General features: G+C 39.9%; 2 protein-coding genes, 1 long non-coding RNA gene and 2 pseudogenes across 4 annotated transcripts; all 5 read right to left on the bottom strand.

The window, feature by feature from the left end:
* Positions 1 to 5: 5 nt before the first annotated feature.
* LOC148294296 (protein FAR-RED IMPAIRED RESPONSE 1 pseudogene) lies at positions 6 to 566 on the bottom strand (annotated as a pseudogene).
* A 57-nt stretch (positions 567 to 623) lies between these two features.
* LOC148294297 (protein FAR1-RELATED SEQUENCE 5-like) lies at positions 624 to 1,325 on the bottom strand. The gene has a single exon (XM_088253688.1). The coding sequence runs from the start codon at positions 1,323 to 1,325 to the stop codon at positions 624 to 626; it is 702 nt and encodes a 233-aa protein (XP_088109814.1).
* A 1,316-nt stretch (positions 1,326 to 2,641) lies between these two features.
* Positions 2,642 to 6,960, bottom strand: LOC110768272 (RINT-1 / TIP-1 family). Its single transcript, XM_021971977.2, has 4 exons — positions 6,483 to 6,960; positions 6,273 to 6,371; positions 4,683 to 4,783; positions 2,642 to 4,573 (listed from the first exon to the last, which is right to left on the bottom strand). Exons 1-4 carry the CDS (start codon positions 6,802 to 6,804, stop codon positions 2,705 to 2,707), a joined length of 2,391 nt encoding a protein of 796 aa, XP_021827669.1. The 5' UTR covers positions 6,805 to 6,960; the 3' UTR covers positions 2,642 to 2,704.
* A 980-nt stretch (positions 6,961 to 7,940) lies between these two features.
* On the bottom strand, positions 7,941 to 20,505 carry LOC110768264 (mediator of RNA polymerase II transcription subunit 32 pseudogene; annotated as a pseudogene). Its single transcript, XR_015836097.1, has 3 exons — positions 20,197 to 20,505; positions 20,071 to 20,110; positions 7,941 to 8,573 (listed from the first exon to the last, which is right to left on the bottom strand). The product of XR_015836097.1 is annotated as a mediator of RNA polymerase II transcription subunit 32 pseudogene (transcript).
* On the bottom strand, positions 12,544 to 18,827 carry LOC148294298 (uncharacterized). The gene is made up of 2 exons (XR_015836036.1): positions 14,910 to 18,827; positions 12,544 to 14,621 (listed from the first exon to the last, which is right to left on the bottom strand). It is a non-coding gene; the product is annotated as an uncharacterized LOC148294298 (long non-coding RNA).
* Positions 20,506 to 23,469: the final 2,964 nt, after the last annotated feature.

Below are 23,469 nucleotides of genomic sequence, written 5' to 3' on the forward strand. Positions count from 1 at the left end.
TGCCTCTATGAACCAAGAGCTCTTTCAAAACGTACAATGAATTCCATCAATGTGTTTTTCCGGTTAATATATTGCTTGAAAAATGCATGACAGCTTTCAGCCCGTTGACTACTTGACATCCCAGCCGAAAACACATGTTTTACATATGATGGAACCCAATTCTCCCGCAAAGCATGAATCGAGCTCAGCCACGGATGGTCTTTCAGCCCATTGCTTGTGACGATTTCATCCCATTTCGCATCAAATTCTTCTTTCGTGTCCATACCCCATATGCATTTGCACATTTCCGAAAAATATTCCCCAATGCCGGGTTTCTCCATAAACTTATTCAAGATATGCCATATGCAATATCTATGGAATGTTGTTGGGAGAGTTAAAGCAATTGCATTTGACATGGCTGCATCTTGATCAGTGATGATCATTTTGGGTGGCTCACCTGGCATGGCTTTCTTGAATTCTTCGAACAACCATACAAATGAATCCGTGGTTTCACTAGTTAGGAATGCACAACCAAACAACACTGTCTGCCTATGGTTATTAACGCCTAACAAAGGCGCAAAGACCATCCCATAACAGTTCGTGTTGAACGTCGTATCAAATACCACCACATCCCCAAAAAACCCTTAAGCTCGTTTTGACCTTGCATCTGCCCAGAAAACATTTCCCATCATTCCTTCCGAATCTACCTCCATATTGAAATAAAATGATTCATTTTTTCCTTGCTCAGCCAAAAAATGCTCCTTCAGCAGCTCTGCATCATGCCCAATCACCTCCCCACGCACGTCCCTTGCATAATTATAGACATCTCTCCTAACAAACCCAACATTTTCCAATCCCCCTACTTGCACCTCAAGAAGGCTTACCTGTTTATGTACAGGGATATTAACTTTGCTCATATGTGCACTATAGGCCTTTGTAGACTCTGTTAAGTTACGGTGAGATCTCAATAGATGGACTTTATCAACTGTGGTCATGTCATGGTTGTGTACCTCATTGAATCCTACAACAGTGTACTTATTCTTCTCGTTTACCTTCAAAATCGCAAGTTTAGCCTTGCACCCAGTTCGAGTACAACCTCGCTGTCTTCTCTTACGACTAACAGTGCTTGTCAACGCATACCCTTGTTTACAGCATACATATTCTTTCCTTGTTACCTCTCCTGTGAATGTGCACGTTCTCGTTGTAGAACACCGAATGCCGAATCCGGTTTTCGCGGCATACATATTATAGAAATTGAACACATCCTCACAGCAATCAAATTCAAGTCCCAATTTTGGTTTCAATTCCGAACTAACTTCCGGTGTCACCTGTCCTTCGCACTCCATTTCACAGTTCTTGCAATTTAACCCTGAATATCACATCATCACCATCATATATGACATTAAAATCACTATATGTGAAACATTAAAGACCTACATACACACTAACGTAACTCGTGCTGATGCCCAATATTTGGCACAGGCTTTCAAACAGCTTTAAAATATATATCAACTAACATATGACATCCAAATGACTCTTTAGTGAAACATTAAAGACATACATACAACCTAATCTGACTCATGCTGATGCCCAATATTTGGCACATGCTTTCAAACTGCTTTACAATATATATTAACTAACATATGACATGCAAATGACTCTCCGCTGAAACATTAAAGTCATACATACAACCTAAAGTGACTCATGCTGATGCCCAATAATGAAATTGACAAATACAGTATATGGCTTACCTCGTAACTGATTTCCAACTTCAAATTTTCAACAAATATGACAACGTAACGTAGCCCTTTTAGATCTGGACGTCAACCCCAAAAACTTTTCTTCTTCCTCAACCCCTATTTCGCCCGCGCTCAAGGATTTCAAAACCAATAGAGCAGAACCACAACGGTACGGTCAGCACTTTCCAACTCAATGCCAGTTTCGACGTTGCTCAAGGATTGACGTATGTCCCGACCCCAAAAACCCAACCACAAAGATGAAATTATCAAATCCTAGATTCCTTTGTTTCGCCTGAATGGGAAACCCAGAAAAATGAGGTTACCGTTTATGTGTTCTTTCTCAAACCGAAAAACCATTAACAGTGGTGCTCTCTCTTCAATGTTACAGTTCTTCCTCAATCAAAGCTAATAACAAAATGGCCTCCTCATTGAACTGAGTGAATAGCTGGTTTGGAGGGGACTTCTGTTTTGGAGGGGACGTCTGTTTTGGAGGGGACGTTTTGGAGGGAGAAGAGAGAAGAAGGCCTCGTTCTAATACAACGCTTACACTTACGATTGCTTTTCATACAGCCGTTAGATTGGATCCAACGGTGTTCTCATGTTATGTTCTCACATAGGCGTTCTCACTAGATCCCGACCCATAATTGAATTGCTATTTGACCTCAAGTTTGAATTTTCCCAAATTTTGGCCCCTTCATTTTTTTTGGTTAAGAGAGATTTTAGACTATAATTTGGGATATTTTGGGTTTGGCCTCGTGAGTTGGAGACGGCCTTATGTTGTAAATGGACTTTGGATGTGTTTCTAAATTCCATTTCATATAAGGTTTTTTTATTATTTATAATTTAGGCCCCTATATTGGGTTTAATAGTGAATCTCCCATAAAAATACCACTTTAATAAAAATAACTGCACAATTCCAGATCGATGCGAGAATTTTGTTCCATTGTCACCATTCTAAGACTTAAAAAGAAATACCTGCAAATGCTTCACCTTCTTCCCTTGTTCATTTTCAACAGTTTTATAGTCTCTCTAGTACAAGGGAAAAATGCGTCCGGCCGAACACAGAAAGGCTGGAAAACAGAAAACAAAGCTTGCATATCAGTTTCAAACTGACTGCTCACATTGTCACGAGATTGAAAAGCACTACAAGATATGAAACGGTCAAGCCCCTCAGCAACACATCTCCATAGATCTAAGAAGTCTTTAGGATTGAGACTCATTCTCAAAAGAACAAGATGACTTCTCAAAACATCCAACGGTTCGATAAACTCAACCGATATACTTAAATCCATGGCTGCTGATACTTCCACATGAGTCAAACCTTCTAGCTGCTGCTCATCATGTTTCAACTTTTGCACAAATGCCCTTGAAAGAGTTTCGAACTGACGAAGAAGAACAGAAATTATCTCCATCAACCAGTTGGTTGCGAGCTCGGCCAAGATTTTTATTTCTTCTCCGAAAAAACTGGAATCAGTACTCTCATCTTTGCCCAGGCCACTGGTATCATTTTCAGCAACTTTCATCTCCAAGAAGTTCACGTCATCACTCCACTGGCGAAGTTTGGATTCGACATATTTGGCAGCATTAATTGATCCAGAGACTCTAACTAAGGCATGATCATCAGGATTGTCTGGAAGAAAGGCATGATCATCAGGATTGTCTGGAAGAATTTCAGTTCTCTTGCACCGTAAAAGCAATACTTTAAAAAAGTACCAGAGGAATCGGACAGCAGCTGACCTAACAAATTGTATACGTGCTGAAGTGGCAGGCATAGTTTGGCATCTTTCAACCATTTCCCATGTGATTCCAAGAGCAGATTCTGCAATTAATGGAGCTCTATAATCTATTCTAGTCGAAAGAAGAAAGTGCTCCGATTGTGTATCAAAATGCAACTCATCTTGATATTTATCATCAACTAACCACGCCCTTTCATGTTTCAAATCTGTTTTGAGTTTCTTACAACCATTTTCAAGCTCTATCTTTGCCCAAATCTTGAGCCAATCTGGCCTTTTACAAAACAGCATCAACACTGAAATGCTTCCTGAGGGGCTTCCCACCCTTTCCGACTCTCCCAGAAATAGACTGATTTCTGAACTTCCAAGTGACTGTATTTGTTTATCAAATACAACAGTGAGGTCAATGAGATGAAGCCATGACTCTATAACTTCAGATTTTATTTCTTTCTGCTTGTATCTTTCAGCAAGAGTATAGAATATTCTTTTCTCCAAAAATTCAGAAAGTAGTTGCACCATGGCATAAACCCAAGCTTCTTTAGCACTATAGCTTCCCAATCTTGCTCTATCAATCAGGGGCTGCAAGACATCATCCACTCCTACAATAAAATCCCTTGTAGTTTTGTATGCAAGAGCGAATATAAGTTCAGGTTGATCAACCCACTTTGAAAAATGGTATTCCAACCGTGATGCAATAGGAGACACCAGCTCATCAATGGCCCAAAGCTGTCCCTTGAACACATTTTGTCCTAAGAGATTGAGCTGTCGTTTTCCCCTCCTTGTTTGTAGATGCTGTACAGCACAAAGAGCTAGAAAGCTATTTGAATAACTCTTTCTTTTATCTCCCTGCATTAAAACTAATGGGTTTGGAAGGCCTGAGAATTTTTCTCTTTCAATTTGCGATGTGGAAAGTTTTGGTGGCCATCCAAGAGAAGCGAGAAGAGCTCTATGATCTGCAAAAACTTGTCGGCGAAGAATAACCAAACTTTTATCCACCCTAGTATCAACAGATTTCAGAAGATGATGCCATTGTGGTCGAAGTTTCAGAAGATCAATCAATACTTCTAAATCATTCAATGCTTTTATGGCTTGAAGAAACTTTTCATGCTTTGTTCCAGAGTCCTGCATTTCAGAAATACAGTAATGATTAATTGACCCTTGTCAATTAATCCGCCATTCAAATATGCATTGAAATATAAGAAAAAAATAGCAAAATTGTTCCAGTAGCTACTGATGGATTTGCAGAGAACATTTTTCCACTGTGGCTATTCACAAAACAGAGAACTGCATCTTCTAGATCTCCAACCAGAGCTTCTAACTGTAGAGTAGTCTCTGAAATAATAAGAGGTAGTTTAGCTTGAGACTTTCTACGATATGAAGAGAGAGAGAGAGAGAGAGAGCACAGACAGTATTGAGTAAGCATTGACAATTAGGTTAACAAAGCATAGGCCTCAAACAAATTGCTAATAGGTAAACAACTTGAACAAGAAAAGAGTAAGGACAATTACTGAAAACAATATCAAACATGACAGGCATGACAAGCATCCAGAAGTGAAATATACAACTTATGGATTCCAAGGGAAAACAAAATATACACATACATCACAGATTAAAAAACATACAAAAGAGAATTGAAAATCAGAAAATAATGCACTAACATCACTATGTGGGAGTTCAATACCACAAGCATTTTGAAGAAAACACAAGTTGGAAAGCAATGTTAGCATCATAACAAATGAGGTTAGGGTTCAATATCAAGCATTTTGGGAAAAACACAAAGTTCAAAAAATAATGACAGCATTAAAACAAATGAGATTTGGATTTAGTTGTACACATCGTGACCATAAAACACAAGAATGAATTGAAGGGAAAAAAAATCAAGGTAAGTCAGGACAAGAAAAATTACCTTTCCATTTATGCAGTCCCATTTTTAGAAGATCAAATACTACATGGTAAGGTTTGTAGAATATATTATGTGATTTAAAGAATTATTGGATGTAACTAGATAAGTGATGAAGTGATGTGTATAAAGAAAACCATCGCAATATGATAATAAGCCCTGTAATGCAAATCATGGTGATTATTTCTGGAGACTGCAGATAGCAATGACTAGAGTTGTTAAATAAATATATATAATTAAAAAAATCAGAGTCTTTTATTCTTCAATCTTTGCAGGAAATGTTCAAGCTAGTTTTGGTTAGGTCACTGAACGAAATTTACCAGGGACATCATATCTGCTACATTTGAGCTATGAACCCTTAAGCATTTTGTGGCCCTAAAAGTAGCAAAAGAGTACAGGGAAATTCATAAGAATAAACGTAGTTCCATAAGGAAAGACATAGATGAGCTATAAATTTGCAGCCACCTCAAACAATTAATTTAAACAATCGCAGAGTTGAGTCACATTATTAATCTATTACACTCTCCCTTTTTGCATTGCTCTGTCAAAATATCCTCAACTATGATTGACAAATTACATACTTCAAACGAACAGTATGGAATGTGAATAATAGCTTTAAACATTGGTTTAGTTAATTCAATAAAGTAGCACTGAAATATTGACAACTGCTAGATTTTTTTTAATTTTTTTTTATACAAGTAATAGTTTCTAAATTAATCTAATCTACGGGGAGGGGGACTCGAACTTGAGTGCAAGGGGGCGGGCTCTCACTGCCCTAACTCACGTTTGCATACAACAGCTAGAATTGGATTTGGCAATGGTTATAGTCATAAAGCTTCATTTGACAAAAATGGTAAATTTTCCATGAATTCAAACAAATCGAAAAAACGTATAAAACAAAATAGTGAGTTCCTAACTCACCAAGATAACTGCGGATGGTCTCAATTCGCAGCACTTCCTTAGCAAGTCGAGGCAGTTCCATACCTAAAACTTTCTGCAACTTCTTTGAACCACTCCCGCCTACAAAACCCAAAAGATAAAAAAGAAGACCCAAATTTCAGAACAAAAGTAGAAAAACAAGGAAGATAATGAAACTGCGAAAACCCAGATGGAGATAAAGAGTATACGAACGTTGGGAAGTGAGGAGGCTCAGATTCTGAAGGCTGAGGTTGAGATTGTGGAGGGCGGTTTTGGCTGAAAAAGAGCGGCAAATCCATGAAACGGTGCGTCGGTTGAGAGTTGTTTGGAAGTCTAGCAGATGAGAAGTTAAATCAGAGCAGCGAGAGTGGAGGGCTGTTAAAAGATGAGGAGCTTTGTCAAGAACATCTTCTTGGGTTCGGAATTGTTGGTTCAGAAAGCTCAATTGGTCTTTGGAGATGTCAGTGTGTTTAGGCAAAGAAGGAACCTGAGAAGAGGTAGCACTTCTTCTAGGACAAGTAGAAGAAGGTTCCATTTCTCTGACCTTGAACGTGAATGAAGTCTAAGGACCTGAGAGTGAGAACCCAGAGCTACGAAAAAACACAGACGGCTTGGTTGGGTCTGATCATTTTTTTCAGTTCTTCTTTTTGGCCAAATGGTCTTTCACCTAGCGAGGTGTCAAATGGGATGTGTCGGCCGGTTTGGTCTATTTAGAATGAGATGTGTCGGCCAGTTTGGTCTATTTAGGATTGGTCCATTAAATAAATGAGTTGTGACGGTCCTCTTATTTAGAAAAACCATCAATTTCGGTCCAAGTTTACGGTCTTAGCCCATTTGAGATTGGGCTCGTATCGGGCTAATTTGGGCTCATGCTAATTTGACTTATGTATTGCATTTTTTTAATCTTTTTTACAATTTCATTTAAATATATATTTTCAATTATTATTGAGATTTTAAAAATTAAAACTTAAAAAAACAAAATTATTATTTTATATATAAAGAAAACATTAAATTTTAATATATATTATTATAGAAAAGAAATAGACTTGAATTTAAGATATAATTGTATTATTTTTCTCTATAATAGATAGGAAAATGCTAGGCTTACCACATTTTTCATACCACATTCATACCACCTCTCTAATAGAGGTGGGCCCCATTGTATTGGTGGGCTCCACCTCTCTTAGAGAGGTGATATGAAAAATGTGGTAAGCCTAGCATTACCCTAACAGATATAATTTAATAAATGGGCTTTAAACAAGCCGGTTTGGCCCATTAGACCTAATTACCTTGTTTTAGTCCATCTAAAGATACAAGTCATGCCATGTTGGGACTTATTTAATTGGATCATGCTCAGGCCAGCCCGGTCCGTTTGACAAATCTAATCATAGCTCAAATGTGATTATTATTTTTGTTTTTGTTTTTGCACTTAAGTATTATGAATTTTCCCCCATGAAGCACGTTAGTACCTATGTTTTCAATTGTGACATTTTACACTGCGTATCTTTCAACATTGCTTTGATGTGATTCTACTATTAGGTTGATCGTCAAACATTCGTAACATAATGACATGACACACATATTACTCACATTTGTTTTCTTAGGAAATAAAAAAGATTAGAAAAACCCAAAAAAACAAAACTAAGACACAACAGGTTTTGGTGTTGTCTCCATCTTTTGCATAAGCAATAAGTTAACTACAAATGTCAAAGGGGATATAACCTAAATGCAAAAGAATAAGGAAATTACAACTACTTAAAGCTTTCTTCAAAATCATTTAACAAAGATGGTAGATGTCTTCTTATTCTTAGGAAAAATGCCTCCAACATATATGTTATGTTGAATCTTCAGAGAATCTACCATCAAAAGGAGTTGACGGATGAGAATGTGTTGAACTAGCAGGAGTTCCATAACCTTCAGCAGCTACAAAACCATGTTGAAGTTCTGTGAGAAGTCGTCGAACTGATTTAAACATATGTTGCAACCTAACTCCATTAATGGGTGGAAGACCAGTTGGTCCAGTTTGCCCAAACTTCATTGTCACTGGGCCACTTGCCTCGTCCATTAGCAACTCTGAACCAATCCTTTGCTTCATGGATTCCACAAAATCCTCAGCTTGATCGCAAGTGACTCTGAAAAGTTCCCATTTATGCTTAAAAGCCTCAAGAGCAGCTTCTGTGACTGGTGTGTTTTGGGCACCAAAAGTTTCCTTGGCTTCGAGCACATCAGTTGCAGCAATGACAAACTCTTGGTACGCATTCTCTAGGGAATCCACAATGTTGTCCATTTTGCAACTCCTAGTGGCTAGTGATAATAAAGAAATATTAGGAAATTGAAATTGTGACAACTACGACGAGGTAAGAAATTACATAAATGGAGATTACTGGGATAAAAATTTCGGTTACACATTAGTTTATATTCAGTATGTTGAACCAACAAGAAAATGCCCACAAAAATGAATAAATAAATAGCTTTAATCTTAATTTCTTTTTTGTTTTTTCTATGGACAAGAATCTCATATTAAATCACAAACCTATATTACTTTAAACTTGGTTATACTTTACATATATTTGAGTAACAAAGTCCACTAGATATATAGTAAAGTCAAAGGAAAAAACATTCTAAAACATGTTGTAACATAAAAACACCAATAAGAATTCACCGAACTTTGCTAAGTTAAACATAAATGCAAGCTTAGAAAGGAGGAGGGGGTTCATTTTTATGACATTAACATGCATAATAGTAACAAAAACAAAAGCAAACTTCACAAATTACAAGAAAGGATATGTTCAACAAAATCTCAAGAGTAAAAATATTTACAAATTCTTTTCACAAATACTAAATTGCAACTAGCGAAATAAAGTTAACACAACTGTGAAAAGTTCTCTAGTTCACTTACGAAGCCAATGAAGGCTCAGGAGTGTCACTTGACCCTTTTAAACACATATTTGCATTTTTATTTTCATATGTTGTATTCTTAGCTTTGACCCTTCTAGCCCATGTATAAAATCATAAAAGCGAACATTTACCTTCTTTTTGTTTTTGTTTTTAAGTTAACCTTGACTTGGCTATACAATTTATTTCTAATTATTCTTGTGACTTATTATATATGTTATGAGTTGTTTATTGGTGATTTTTGTTTTAATTTCAAATGATGAATTATGTACTTTATAAGTGTTAAGGCCTGAAAAAATCTCAAGAAAAGCCCATGCATATTTTAAAGCCCAATGCATTATCAGGTTATAAAAGCAGCATGCCATGCCATGCCAAGCAAGGCTACAATTTGACACGTGGGGGTGGTGGTACGAGTTTACCACTTTTTACATGCAAACTTGTAAGAATTACAAGGTTTCACAAGCCCAAGCCACTGCAATACAGCAAAGCCCAAAGCCACTGCAATACAACATAGCCCAAGCATAAGCATGCAATAACACGCGATGCCAAGCAACCCCCTATTTAGTGTCAAATTACACAACAAGCTTAAGTGGGCCCAAGCCACATACATGCTCTGGGGCTTGCTGAGCGGGTTGTGGTGTGGATGGTTACAAGGATCCATGAGGCCCATTAAAGGTTCAAGAGAATGCAGGTTTTGGGCTGCTTGGGAGCCCCAAAATCCAAGCCCATTTTCTTGAGCCCACTAAATGGGTAAGCAGAGAGAAAGAAAAGCCCAGCACCAGCACGTTCTGTGCGACCGGTCGCCAGAACTGGGCGACCGGTCGCTTTTGCACAGAATCGAAAATCCAAAACAACACAGCTGCGGCGACCGGTCGCTTGCACCTTACGACCGGTCGCTGATCTCGATTTCCAGCTTCTTCTAATCTGCTTCAAAACGACCGGTCGCTCATCCCTTGTGACCGGTCGCTTCCCCCAACACCTACCCATATGTGCAGCACCTCTCCCATACGACACTAAACCAACCATACGACACCTAAACCTTATCTTTTCTCCCAAAAACCAACCACCCGGCACCTACATAGAATAAAGAAGCCTTGTCATCTCAACTGGGAGACAAGGGTGCATAGCCGGAGTAGCATGCGCGACCACCTCGATGCCGGAGTAGCATGCGCGACCACCTCGATGTCGGAGTAGCATGCGTGCATAGAGAAGTGAACTCCCAAGGCCTATAAGAGGGAGAGGAGACACAGCCGGAAGGGGCATCCATGGCGGGGGGCCCGGAGGAGACAATCGGGGGAACACTCAAAACGCCCAAGCTCTAGCCATTCTAAACCCAGAAACAACAACCATTCTTGCTGCCATACTCTTGCTGCGGGCTCACTCCAAAATACTCCAAGGTTTAACCCAGAAACAACCTTCATTTTGCTGCCGTAACCTTTCTTTTGCTGCCGTACTCTAGCAAACCATGCTTCCATTTTGCTGCCGTATTCTAGCAAACTTCCATTTTGCTGCCGTACTCTAGCAAACCATGTTTGCTGCCGTAACCTTCATTTTGCTGCCGTAACCTTTCTTTTGCTGCCGTGCTCTAGCCACAGTAAACAACCCAGCAGACCATGCACTGTCGTGCTCTAGATAAACACACAAAACCCAGGCATTAACCTCCCCATTCTCATTTTCTTCCATAATATCACCTTAAGCATTGAACACCATCCAATCATTCCACAATACACTGCCATAATCATTCGTTCCTCAAGCAAAATACTCTCTCCTGCTAAACTTATGGATTCTTAGCTCCCACACCACAAGCCTCTCATGCCAAGCTCATTATCTTAACTCATCAGAGGAAACTCCCATGCCAAACCTATCTCTGTGCAACACTAGCGCATCATCCTCAACTCTTTCCAGAGAAGCCGTACACCATCCAGCAGCAGTGTACACCGTCTAGAGCTGCCGTCCATCTATTCCACGTATTAGCATCAAAAGCCAGTCAAATATGGAGCTGCTGTAAGAATAACAGAGTACCCCCTAGGGCTTGCCTTCCCTTCGGGATGCTTTGGGCCTAGTTCTCGCTAACTCAGAAACGGGGACTTGAAGGCTTCACTCAAGACTAGCGACCATCCGGCCCAGCTAAGCCTTCCAGCAGAAAAAGACCCCCACATAAATTGGCGACTCTGCTGGGGACTAGGCCATTTTCTCTTGCAGTGGTTCCTTCACAACCACAAGCTTTATATTATCTTGTCAATGCACTAAATGGATCACTCATGCCATTGAGGTGCCAGAAGCACCCATGCAAACTCCACAATCATCCCCAAATCCAAATGACTCGGGGGCTTCATGCCAAGCAAATCAAGCAAAATCAAAGAAAAGTTTCCAAGCTCAAGAGAAATGAAAACTTGAGCTTAACATCCATTCACAGGCAAACTGATTGGGGGCTTCAGCTAAGATGCAAGCCCCTAACCACTGTCGTTCACCTCCATCTCCACCATGGTCCCTGAAACACCATCAACAAGCCTAGAGCATTGCCATAAATCACTTTTGCAGTAGCATTGGAGTGGCAAAATGATGCAAAAGGACATCTTCCTTTTCAAGCAGAACCAAGTAGCCATGATCCGGCGGCAACTTGTCCATCAGATTCAGTTACAAGAGATGCAACATCCCACGCCAAATGCAAAGAAAAACAAAGAAGGAGAACAAGTGTAGAGAATGGCAAAGCAGCAGTCTGCTTTACCACCGTCGCCGCTTAGCGAACCTATCAACTCGTGAATTTCTTGGTCCCCGCAGTCCATTTTTCGAACTACAATGGCTGGCCATCACCGTAACCTAATCACCTTCGCAGCAACCCTCACCTTTTTAGAGTTGTGCAAGCGCAGTGAGAGAGTGGGAAGAAGTAGAGAAGCAAGAGGTACTTCCGCTGGTCCTAATCACACAACTCCCTTGCATGACCGCACGAATGTGCAATAGGACTACAATATCACCAAGCAATGCGCTTCAACACCACCAGACAATCACTTCTGTCTAGGATCAGCTCGAACTCCATGGCTCATATGCAACAAAGATGGATTCCACCATTGCTCAACTAGGCCAACACCAGTTCTACTTCTGAGTTCCTCTCTCTCTCCCTTTCATCCAAGAACGCAGCTGCTGCCATGCACAGTTGATGGCGCTCCGAACAATTTCTTTGGACCTCCGATTGCATCATTGGAACCAGAGGATTTGACTCTATCAGTCTCTCCCCCGGATGCAGCTTGGTGCTAAGCTCTCCTCTCTGCCGAGACTTCAAACAGATGTTGCACACTATGCTCAGCTTACTCATATGCCTACAGTTGGGAATCAAGAAAGTCTTTTGTCATTATCATTTACACTTTTGGAGACACACCCATTTGAATAAATGAAAAATCTCTCATGCAAAATACGCCAATGAAGCAATTTGGAAACAAGCCAACAATAACTACTTTACATCATGCATGTCTTTAATCATGCAAGTAAGCAACCAAAAAAAAAAGGGGGGACGACCGGTCGCTACTGTTCATGCGACCGGTCTCTTTACAATCTGCTCCAAAACGACCGGTCGTCACTGTTCATGTGACCGGTCGCGCACTGTTCTCCAGGTGATAAACAGGTGATAAATATGTGGTAAACAGGTGATACAGTGGTGATAATGGTGATAAACAGGTGATAGAAATGGCTGCTAAGGTGATGAAAAGGGTGACAGAAGGGTGATACAAATGACTGTTTGTATTTGCTAAATTGCTGCCGGGTGCACATTCACCGCCGGGTGCACATCCAAACGCTGCTGGACATCTAAATCGCTGCCGGGCCAGTGCAAATCACCAAAATAGCTGCCGGGCCAATGCACAGCGCCTAAATTGCTGCCGGGCTACTACTAAATCGCTGCCGGGCCAGTGCAAATCACCAAAATAGCTGCCGGGCCAGTACAAATCACCAAAATAGCTGCCGGGCCAGTGCAAATCACCAAAATAGCTGCTGGGCCAGTGTAAATCACCAATATAGCTGCCGGGCCAGTACAAATCTCCCAAATAGCCGCAGGCCAGTGCAAATCTCCCAAATAGCCGCAGGCCAGTGCAAATCTTCCAAATAGCTGCAGGACTGGGGCACGGTGCCTAAATTGCTTCTTGGTGCCGTATGCAGCACCTCAGCACCTCATCCGAGTACAAAGCACTTCCAAAACATGCAAGATACATGTAGGCCTACCAAACCAATTTAATCAAAGCTTCAAAGCAGATCACTTCCAAGCCATGCTAAGCCGAAGCTAGCATCAAGTGAACATGCCCATTCACTACGGCGTTGTAAACCAAGCAAAGAAATTGGAGTTGGACAAGCCAATTAGACAAGCCAAGCGTCATGTAAATTACAAGAAACCTCAAAATTTTCTCATGCCAGACCAAGCTATACCTTGATTCCAAGGAATTATGTGACTCAACTTCATGCCAGACCAAGCTATGTTCAACTTAGCCATTTTACATCCTCAGAGAAAGTCCAGGCTATATCATGTCAAACAAAGCTACAATCTTCCACTACCTCTTCACGCACCTGCCTACTTTAAACATCCTTATGTACTTCATAACCTCCACAGCCTCCACAGTTTCTTATCACAGAGTGTTCTAGTGATGCAAACTCAAGCAAAGCTCAATCCATCCTTACAACAGCCCAACAAGCTCATTGCATCTCTAAAAACATTCAAAGCAACCTCAACAAACCATCTTGTTCTCTGTCTCAAACACCAGAATAGTTACAACATGCCTTGCCCGCATTGAAATTCAAGGCTTTTTGGTATCAGGAAACTAAAAAGTTGTCTCACCCCAAAGTCTCCCCTGGACAAGCAGTTCAAATCCTTCATAAGCCTTCATAATTTTCCTACACAAGTTGCAACCAACACTCACCTTCATGCTATCAAATTCACATGGCATAATACCAATCCGCATGCCAAGCAATTATATTTCATTAAGGTATTCCAAGCAATTTATGTCTTTCAAGTAAATTGAAGAATTCATGCTCTTGCAACAATACCATTCAACTTCACGTTGTCACAACAATATTGCTCAAAATCATACTTCAGAAATATCCAGATCAGCACTCAATGCCAGGATAAAGGAGGTGCTCAATTCTCATAATTCAAAGCAACATACCAAGCAAAAACAAGCACAAGCTTTCCAACCATTCTAGCTGGAACATCCAAACTTTGGAAAATCACTAGAAATCAAGCTTACAACCAAAAAATCCCAAACTTTCCAAATCAAGACTAGACGCATCAAGCTTCATTTCGCCCAAATTTCTTTGCATCTGGAGCTAGGGAAGCATGCCAAACAGATTCCCAAAACAGGCCATGCAGCAGAAACTGCACCAATTCAGCAGCTTAGTCCTTCTTTGAAATTGCACCAAATATTCATTTTTGCTTCAAATGACACAAGGCCAATTCCAGCACTACCATCAAGAAGCCTATTTTCAGATGTCAAAAGCTTCAGTTCAGATTCAAATTTCGAGATTTCGAAAGTACAGAGAATAACCCGCAGACTATTTTCAGACATTTTCTAAAACACTTGGCATGCATTACCCAAATGAGCTTGTATGAGCTTTATTTATCACCAAGCTAAAACCTTAAATCAGAAGCTCAAACTCAGAGTTAATTGCCTAAGCTACAAGTTTTGAGAATACAAAGGAACTCAAGCATTCAAGCATGGAAAATAAGCATGCAACAGAGGAAGCAACATCAATTCATGAACATACTTCAAAAACAATGAAGGCAGAGGACACTACAATGGTTGGATGATCTTCAATTTCGGATATGTTATGAACAACACAATTTCGAGCAACTTTCCTGAAGCAAGCACCATCATCCGAGCATCAGATATTAAAATCAAGTGCAGAAACCGAATCTGCAGAAACTCACCAGCCATGGATGAACACAGAAGCTGCAGACCCGTTTTGAGGCATCAGGAAAATTCAGAAAATTCTCAAAATTTCACAGGCTTTAGTTCCCAAGCGGATGAACAACTTTCATGAAGGAAGTTTTCTGATCGGAGCTTCTGAAAACTGACTTCTGGATTGCTGAACAGTACCCACGGGTTTGGTTCTTGAAGAAGAATAAGAAAAAGAAGCAAAAGGAGAAGGAGAGAAAATCAGAAAATAAAGCATGTGCCAAATGAAAGGAAAAGAAAGCACCCACTTGCAAATAGTAAAAGAACTTCAAACTGAAGGGGCAACGTAATTTTGCCCACTTGAAAGCCAAGCCGGTCATGGAGACAATGCGCACTCTCTTATGCTATCTCAAGCCCGTATCTCTCCTTCAACCCACCATGCATCAATACAAGCATTTGTGGATCAATCCACATATCAACTCATGCAAAATCACCGTGCGTAAGAAAAAGAAATTATTTTCTTTACCAAGCTTCCAAGCCAACAACAAGTAACATGCTAAGCAAGCTTACTTAATTGAGCAGAACTGTCAAGCCTGTACCATATCAACAAACTCTACACAACATGTCAAACAAGGCTCTTGCTAACGAAACAAGCCCCTGCCAACTCTCACATTCCGTTCTCTTGGTTGCGATAGAAAGCAAGAATAAAAGAAAATAAATACTGGGGGCTCGGATATGCCAGTCCTGAGTGACACCTCAGTCTTATGCTACCCGGATCCGCCGCAAGCACTGCTGACAATTCTTTGGACCTTGCTGCATTGCTCTGGGGAAGACCCAAGGAAAGTTTGCAAACTGCCGAAAGAGATAAGCCTCTTACCCATCTTCTTAAGCCTTTCTATTATTATATACTCATGCTTTATCACAAGGGCAGAGCTATATGCTATCTTTTAAATAAACAAATGAAAAGGCACTCCACTTATGAGAAAGTTGTTCATTCTCCACCAACATGCTCACCTTCTTTTTAAGTGAATTATTGTCTTTGGAGATGAATAATTTTCTAAGTGGGCATTTCCTTGTAGAGCCATTGAGTCCGTATTTCCTCAAAGACCTTTTCTACCCCACTCTCCTACTTATTGGCACCAACCCACTACATCATTGCACTACAATTATTCTAATCACTCTTGGTGCGTGAATCATCTAACAATCCCATGCTGCCACACCAGCCATCTTCATTACTGTCTTTGGGATGGGAAGCCATGCACTTAGAGCTATAACAACATGCTGTTAGTCACTCCTAGAGCTGTTACAATTCAGTTCCCCTTTTTCCCAAACTAATTCCTAACCCCTAAAATAACTCACAAGCTTCCAAGCAAACTCATTGATTTTGGGGTTACAAAGCTATTTGGAATGGGAACTGGAAACATGTGGAAAACCAAGCCAAAAAACCGAAGGAAAAACCCTCACACATGATAATTGCACGTGCTTTGGCAATTTCCAACTGTCTGTTTGCCAATTGCATTATGTTTTGCAATTCCCCACTATCAGCTTGTCAATTGCATTTCATTTTGCAATTTTCAAATTTCTGTCTGCCAATTGAATTCGGTTGTGCAAATTCCCACTATCTGTTCATCAAATGCAATCTTTCCTTTATCTCTTGGGTTAGCCAATCTTCACAACAATCACTTCAAATTCTTATTTGTTGCCCAGCATGCGTTATTGTCGCATGCATACTATCAAATGACAGTCACATGGGTTATTTGAATCATCCCCAGCCTTAAAGTCTTTGCGTAAGATATTATTTCGAAACACTGCAGAAAGAAAAGAAGTAGTCACCTACTATGGTTTTCTGTTTTGGGGCTGAAATTGATTATTTGGCCCATCTCGCTGCCACTTCATGGCCCCAATAATCAAGGGGGCTAATGTTAAGGCCTGAAAAAATCTCAAGAAAAGCCCATGCATATTTTAAAGCCCAATGCATTATCAGGTTATAAAAGCAGCATGCCATGCCATGCCAAGCAAGGCTACAATTTGACACGTGGGGGTGGTGGTACGAGTTTACCACTTTTTACATGCAAACTTGTAAGAATTACAAGGTTTCACAAGCCCAAGCCACTGCAATACAGCAAAGCCCAAAGCCACTGCAATACAACATAGCCCAAGCATAAGCATGCAATAACACGCGATGCCAAGCAACCCCCTATTTAGTGTCAAATTACACAACAAGCTTAAGTGGGCCCAAGCCACATACATGCTCTGGGGCTTGCTGAGCGGGTTGTGGTGTGGATGGTTACAAGGATCCATGAGGCCCATTAAAGGTTCAAGAGAATGCAGGTTTTGGGCTGCTTGGGAGCCCCAAAATCCAAGCCCATTTTCTTGAGCCCACTAAATGGGTAAGCAGAGAGAAAGAAAAGCCCAGCACCAGCACGTTCTGTGCGACCGGTCGCCAGAACTGGGCGACCGGTCGCTTTTGCACAGAATCGAAAATCCAAAACAACACAGCTGCGGCGACCGGTCGCTTGCACCTTACGACCGGTCGCTGGTCTCGATTTCCAGCTTCTTCTAATCTGCTTCAAAACGACCGGTCGCTCATCCCTTGTGACCGGTCGCTTCCCCCAACACCTACCCATATGTGCAGCACCTCTCCCATACGACACTAAACCAACCATACGACACCTAAACCTTATCTTTTCTCCCAAAAACCAACCACCCGGCACCTACATAGAATAAAGAAGCCTTGTCATCTCAACTGGGAGACAAGGGTGCATAGCCGGAGTAGCATGCGCGACCACCTCGATGCCGGAGTAGCATGCGCGACCACCTCGATGTCGGAGTAGCATGCGTGCATAGAGAAGTGAACTCCCAAGGCCTATAAGAGGGAGAGGAGACACAGCCGGAAGGGGCATCCATGGCGGGGGGCCCGGAGGAGACAACCGGGGGAACACTCAAAACGCCCAAGCTCTAGCCATTCTAAACCCAGAAACAACAACCATTCTTGCTGCCATACTCTTGCTGCGGGCTCACTCCAAAATACTCCAAGGTTTAACCCAGAAACAACCTTCATTTTGCTGCCGTAACCTTTCTTTTGCTGCCGTACTCTAGCAAACCATGCTTCCATTTTGCTGCCGTATTCTAGCAAACTTCCATTTTGCTGCCGTACTCTAGCAAACCATGTTTGCTGCCGTAACCTTCATTTTGCTGCCGTAACCTTTCTTTTGCTGCCGTGCTCTAGCCACAGTAAACAACCCAGCAGACCATGCACTGTCGTGCTCTAGATAAACACACAAAACCCAGGCATTAACCTCCCCATTCTCATTTTCTTCCATAATATCACCTTAAGCATTGAACACCATCCAATCATTCCACAATACACTGCCATAATCATTCGTTCCTCAAGCAAAATACTCTCTCCTGCTAAACTTATGGATTCTTAGCTCCCACACCACAAGCCTCTCATGCCAAGCTCATTATCTTAACTCATCAGAGGAAACTCCCATGCCAAACCTATCTCTGTGCAACACTAGCGCATCATCCTCAACTCTTTCCAGAGAAGCCGTACACCATCCAGCAGCAGTGTACACCGTCTAGAGCTGCCGTCCATCTATTCCACGTATTAGCATCAAAAGCCAGTCAAATATGGAGCTGCTGTAAGAATAACAGAGTACCCCCTAGGGCTTGCCTTCCCTTCGGGATGCTTTGGGCCTAGTTCTCGCTAACTCAGAAACGGGGACTTGAAGGCTTCACTCAAGACTAGCGACCATCCGGCCCAGCTAAGCCTTCCAGCAGAAAAAGACCCCCACAATAAGATTTCAATGATATTTCTAATGATTTATGAATCAATACAAAGTATTATTATATGAGTTTATTATGTTTTTCTTTAATTATAATGACAAAATTTCTGGTCATCGTCAAAAGGAAAGAAGTAGATTAACTTTAAACCTTACAAAATCAAAAGTAAAATTCTAAAAAAAGGGTTGACAAAATCACAAACACTCAAAATTGATCACCTTAATTTGATATTTTAGAGTTGCTCAACATAGTACCTAAGAACATATGTTGATCATCATGTATGATTATTTTCCCCACAACAAGTAACCGCAGTTAGGTTTGAAAATAAGTATTAACTACTAAGTATAGAGAAGAATGCACAATAATAATAAAAAACTTGGTTGAGTTAATTTGTGTTTCTTGCATCCACTATATGATACAATACATGTACAGAATTATCACAAAGTAGTAGACAAGTTGTTACAATTGACTACCCTTACCTGCATATATATAGCCTATTCGAAGTTCATTCCAATAGGCCTTTTTGAAGGTTTGGTGGATCGAAACACAAGGTAATTACACATGTTTCTTCACTCTCATGGCATCAAACATCACCATCGTAACAACACACAACATGCTAGAAAAACAAAAGAATTTTCCATAACATGCATTCTAACAACCAAAAACAATGCAAACCTCATAAATGGGGCATCATGTACATACTATACACCAAGAAACCACTAACAAGAGTAGAAAAATCTCCACCTGGTATTCAAACTATGCGTGCTGACTTTCTTGTTTAGCAATATAAATTTTCGTTAGCTTTAAGAATAATTACTAAATATTCACTTAAGAAATCATATAAATGTCAATACATTTTATCAATATATTAAAGAATAATGTAATTATCATCTAATATAATTACTTGAGTCCTCAATTCTACCCATGAAGTATAATCCCTCTATTATAGTAAAAATAATAATAATTCAACTATTCATTTTTAGACTCGTCTTTCAACTCCAATAAATTTTCTTTTTCACATAATTCCTAATTCTTAATTCAATAAAACTCACTTAATTCAATAAAACTTCCAAATATACTTTGTGCTCAGCATTTCAAATTAATTTAATTCTCCTCATAATCCAACAAAATCAAAAGTTTCCATATAATTGATAAACACATTCAAAATTTTCATTATGTGAAAAATTCTACCACTATCACCTTTCAATCTAGGTTCTAACAACAAAACAAATCAAAAATATTACCTTAAGTTCTCCAGAAGGTTCTTCAATCCTCACTCAATACCTTATTTCACAAAATTAAATCTTAATTAGTTAATAAATCCAAATTGGGGAAACTTTGAAACCTGTTAAAAACTCATAAAGATTTACCTCAAGTTGTAGATCTCGTGTCCAGGATCACAAAGCGAGAATAGCTCGAAATTTAAGTAGATTGAAAGTTCAGATTGATAGAGAACTGATGGAGAAAATGGGGCTCAAAGAAGAAGATTCTTTGGAAAAATGTTATCCCCAAATCGGGTTTCCTTTACCTTAAGCAAATTTGGTTGGGAACTAAGCCTCAGACAGGAAGCTGCATGATTAGAACATGTGACAAGGAGAAAGAAGAAGACGGGTAAGATTTAAAATACACACAATGCTTAAGAGGTGTGGAAACGGGTTGACAACTGCACTTTGTAGTTGGCGAATGTGTCACAAGTGTCCAAGCAGAGAAAGATGATTATAAAATGCTTGTCATTTTGGCGAGATTATGATGTGTGTTACACGACGGATGATTTGCTACTCCTATATCTACTGATATAGGAGTAGATATTCACACACCAATTAGCAGACGCCACGTGCATAGAGAGACATCCATATGGACTAAATTACCCCTAGTTAAAGGCCGAAGAAAGTTGGATACATCTTGTCATGCGTGGCTACGCATGAGCCCACGTCACATAGGAAGGCCCTGCAAGGCCTGCTGCCAAGATAGGCTAAATACAAATATGGTTCAACATGGGTCCCCTTGCCTTACGGGCCTTAGATAAGGTTTGCACCGGCTCAGAGGGATGAGCCCAGTAGAACTCTTCCCTAGGCAGCACACCTCCGATGAATCAGCCCAAATCCTTGAGTCCTTATTTATTACGATAGCAATAATTAAGGAGATTATGCTCACCTAATTTGAGTAATTATCTCACAAACCCCAAGTTAAACGACTAATTGACTTGATATATGGGCTAATGGGTCTTAACATGCCCAATAAACGTTCAACGCGTAGGCACCTACGACAACAAAGTAGCCAAGACAAATTCATATATAAACCAACTTTCTTCCTAAGAAGAAGATAAATGTTCCTTGAAATCGAGAAACCCTACTTTGCTCATTGCTCACAATTGACTTTGGCATTGTAGACTCTTCGGCTCACACCACACTCATTTAGCCTTGTCTCTTTCTTCTGAGTTTTAGGGCACAAAGGTCTTTCCAAGCAGTGGAGATATTAATTCTCCACAATTGAAGCAATAGAACATGTTAGGTGTCCTCTTGTGTGGCGAAACGCAAAACACCAAAGTCGCACACTGACATATATTCCTATAGATAAGATTGTGCCATGTTGTTTTTTTAATTTTTAAGTTTTTCAAATGAAGGGAAAAATCTAGTTCTCTATGCAATGAAAGCTTAAAATTTTTTGTATGAAAATTCATATGAACTCATGTTCATATGGTGATGCATTTTATGCCTAGCTGCATATTGTAAGAGACTTCATAAAAGATTTCCAAACTACTTGAGAAATTCATTCCCCACAATATTATTATTTTGTTTATTTTCCAAATACTTGATTGAAGGAAACCTTTTAGTTTTTAAAGATCATTTGAACATACATGCATACATAATCTCTATTATGTCAACAGAAGCTTAAATACAAAAACATGAGTTCAAAATATAATATTTTCCCATATCTTTAAGCCTAAAGACATTGAAGCACCTAGACTCTTCTAAACACTACTAGAGATAGAGAAGAGATTTCTTTATACCATTGATCACCCATGGAGGGCCTTCACCAAAAGATTCTCCAAGAAAACCACACAAGTGCATGACCTCTAATTTCATACACACCAATGAAGAGAGAAGGAGATGAAGCCTAGGGGTTGAAGATGCTAGTGTTCAACACCCCTAGGTTGTCGGCCATGGTAGAGGGGAGAGTGAGAGTGCCTCACTCGCCTCACTCAATCCCCTAAGATGACTCAAGGCTTAACTATATATTTATAGGCTAGACATTTTAAGTTGAGTCACCCATGACCCATATCCAACTTAAAATGACTCATGTGAGTCATCAATTGGGTCAAACCCATTCCACTTCCCTTCTGGTCGGTTTTGGTTTCTTTATTGAGCCCCTTGAGCTTCTTTAGTTAAGTTGTCATTTACAACTCATCTTATAAGCCCAATGGACCTCGAACCCCATAACTAATTTTATGCACAATACAATTCTCGAGCCTTGATCAATTAATTAATCTATATTTAATTAATTAATCATTGCTCATCATCTCATAATTAATTTTCATCTCTTACCTTTATGGGTGTGAGATCCATTAAGCTCTAATCGGCGAGGCAGTGGGGGATTTGGACTCTTTCTTAATCAATTGTGAATTAAACCCTATTTTTAATTCTCCCTATTATGAGAACCCAATTATGGTATGTCCTCAGGGCTTCCATAAACTGTGAGTGACGTCTAACAATATTTCACGGCTACCCAAGCCAATGTAGAATGAGGTAAAGAACCTATTTAGATGGAATTACAATGTACTACTACAATCATTCTCTAACTCAATGCTCTTGGTCGCATCATTAGGGCATGAAAAATATGACAAGCCCCTAATGAGAACTCCAAGCTTATATGACTCACACAAGTATGATTAGAATCCCTATTCTCAATCATATTATTGCTTCGGCCAAAGACTCCTGAATCATATCATTAGAGCATTCTCCCTCTTTATTGAAGGTAGAGATCTCTTGTTGTACACTCACCTGCCTACATGGATTGATCATGAACCCCAACCATACTATAAAGTCATGCCCTCAAGAGAACTCAACTATTTGGTATGATCTAAGATTCATAACGCTTCCACAAGACAACTGTGGTGCCTCGATCAATAACTAATTTATATTATTACAACTATGGAGATCTTGTTTGACATGTAGGTAAAACATCCATACAAGATCTCCCGGTTGATTGTGTTCAGTGAATTCACTCTCTAGTGAACACTCATACACTTATGTTAGTGTCTCTGCACAAATGACTTAAGACCGGTCATTCTCTCAATTGAGCAGATACAGTGTACATTGGTCTTTGCAAATTTTCATTGCTTAGTTGACAATCCTATGACTAGGAACTCCTTAGGATGTGAGTTATAGGGAAAGTTCTCATAGACTTAATTTCTTTAGATCGCTTTCTACATCTCACTACCCATAGACTTGTCTTTTAGGTAAATAGCTATTAATGAAACTATAACCTAAATTGACGTAATTACCCTTATGATTTACCGCAAAATGTAATAAAATATCCATAAAGTTACATCACATATTTGGCTTTAGGACATATTTCCAACATTGATCTCTTACTATTTTCTCATCTAACAAAAAAAAAGTCATTTCTCATGAAAATCTTGA

This window comes from Prunus avium, chromosome 5, assembly GCF_965620075.1.
Source record: "Prunus avium chromosome 5, drPruAviu1.hap1.1, whole genome shotgun sequence".
Classification (NCBI taxonomy): domain Eukaryota; kingdom Viridiplantae; phylum Streptophyta; class Magnoliopsida; order Rosales; family Rosaceae; genus Prunus; species Prunus avium.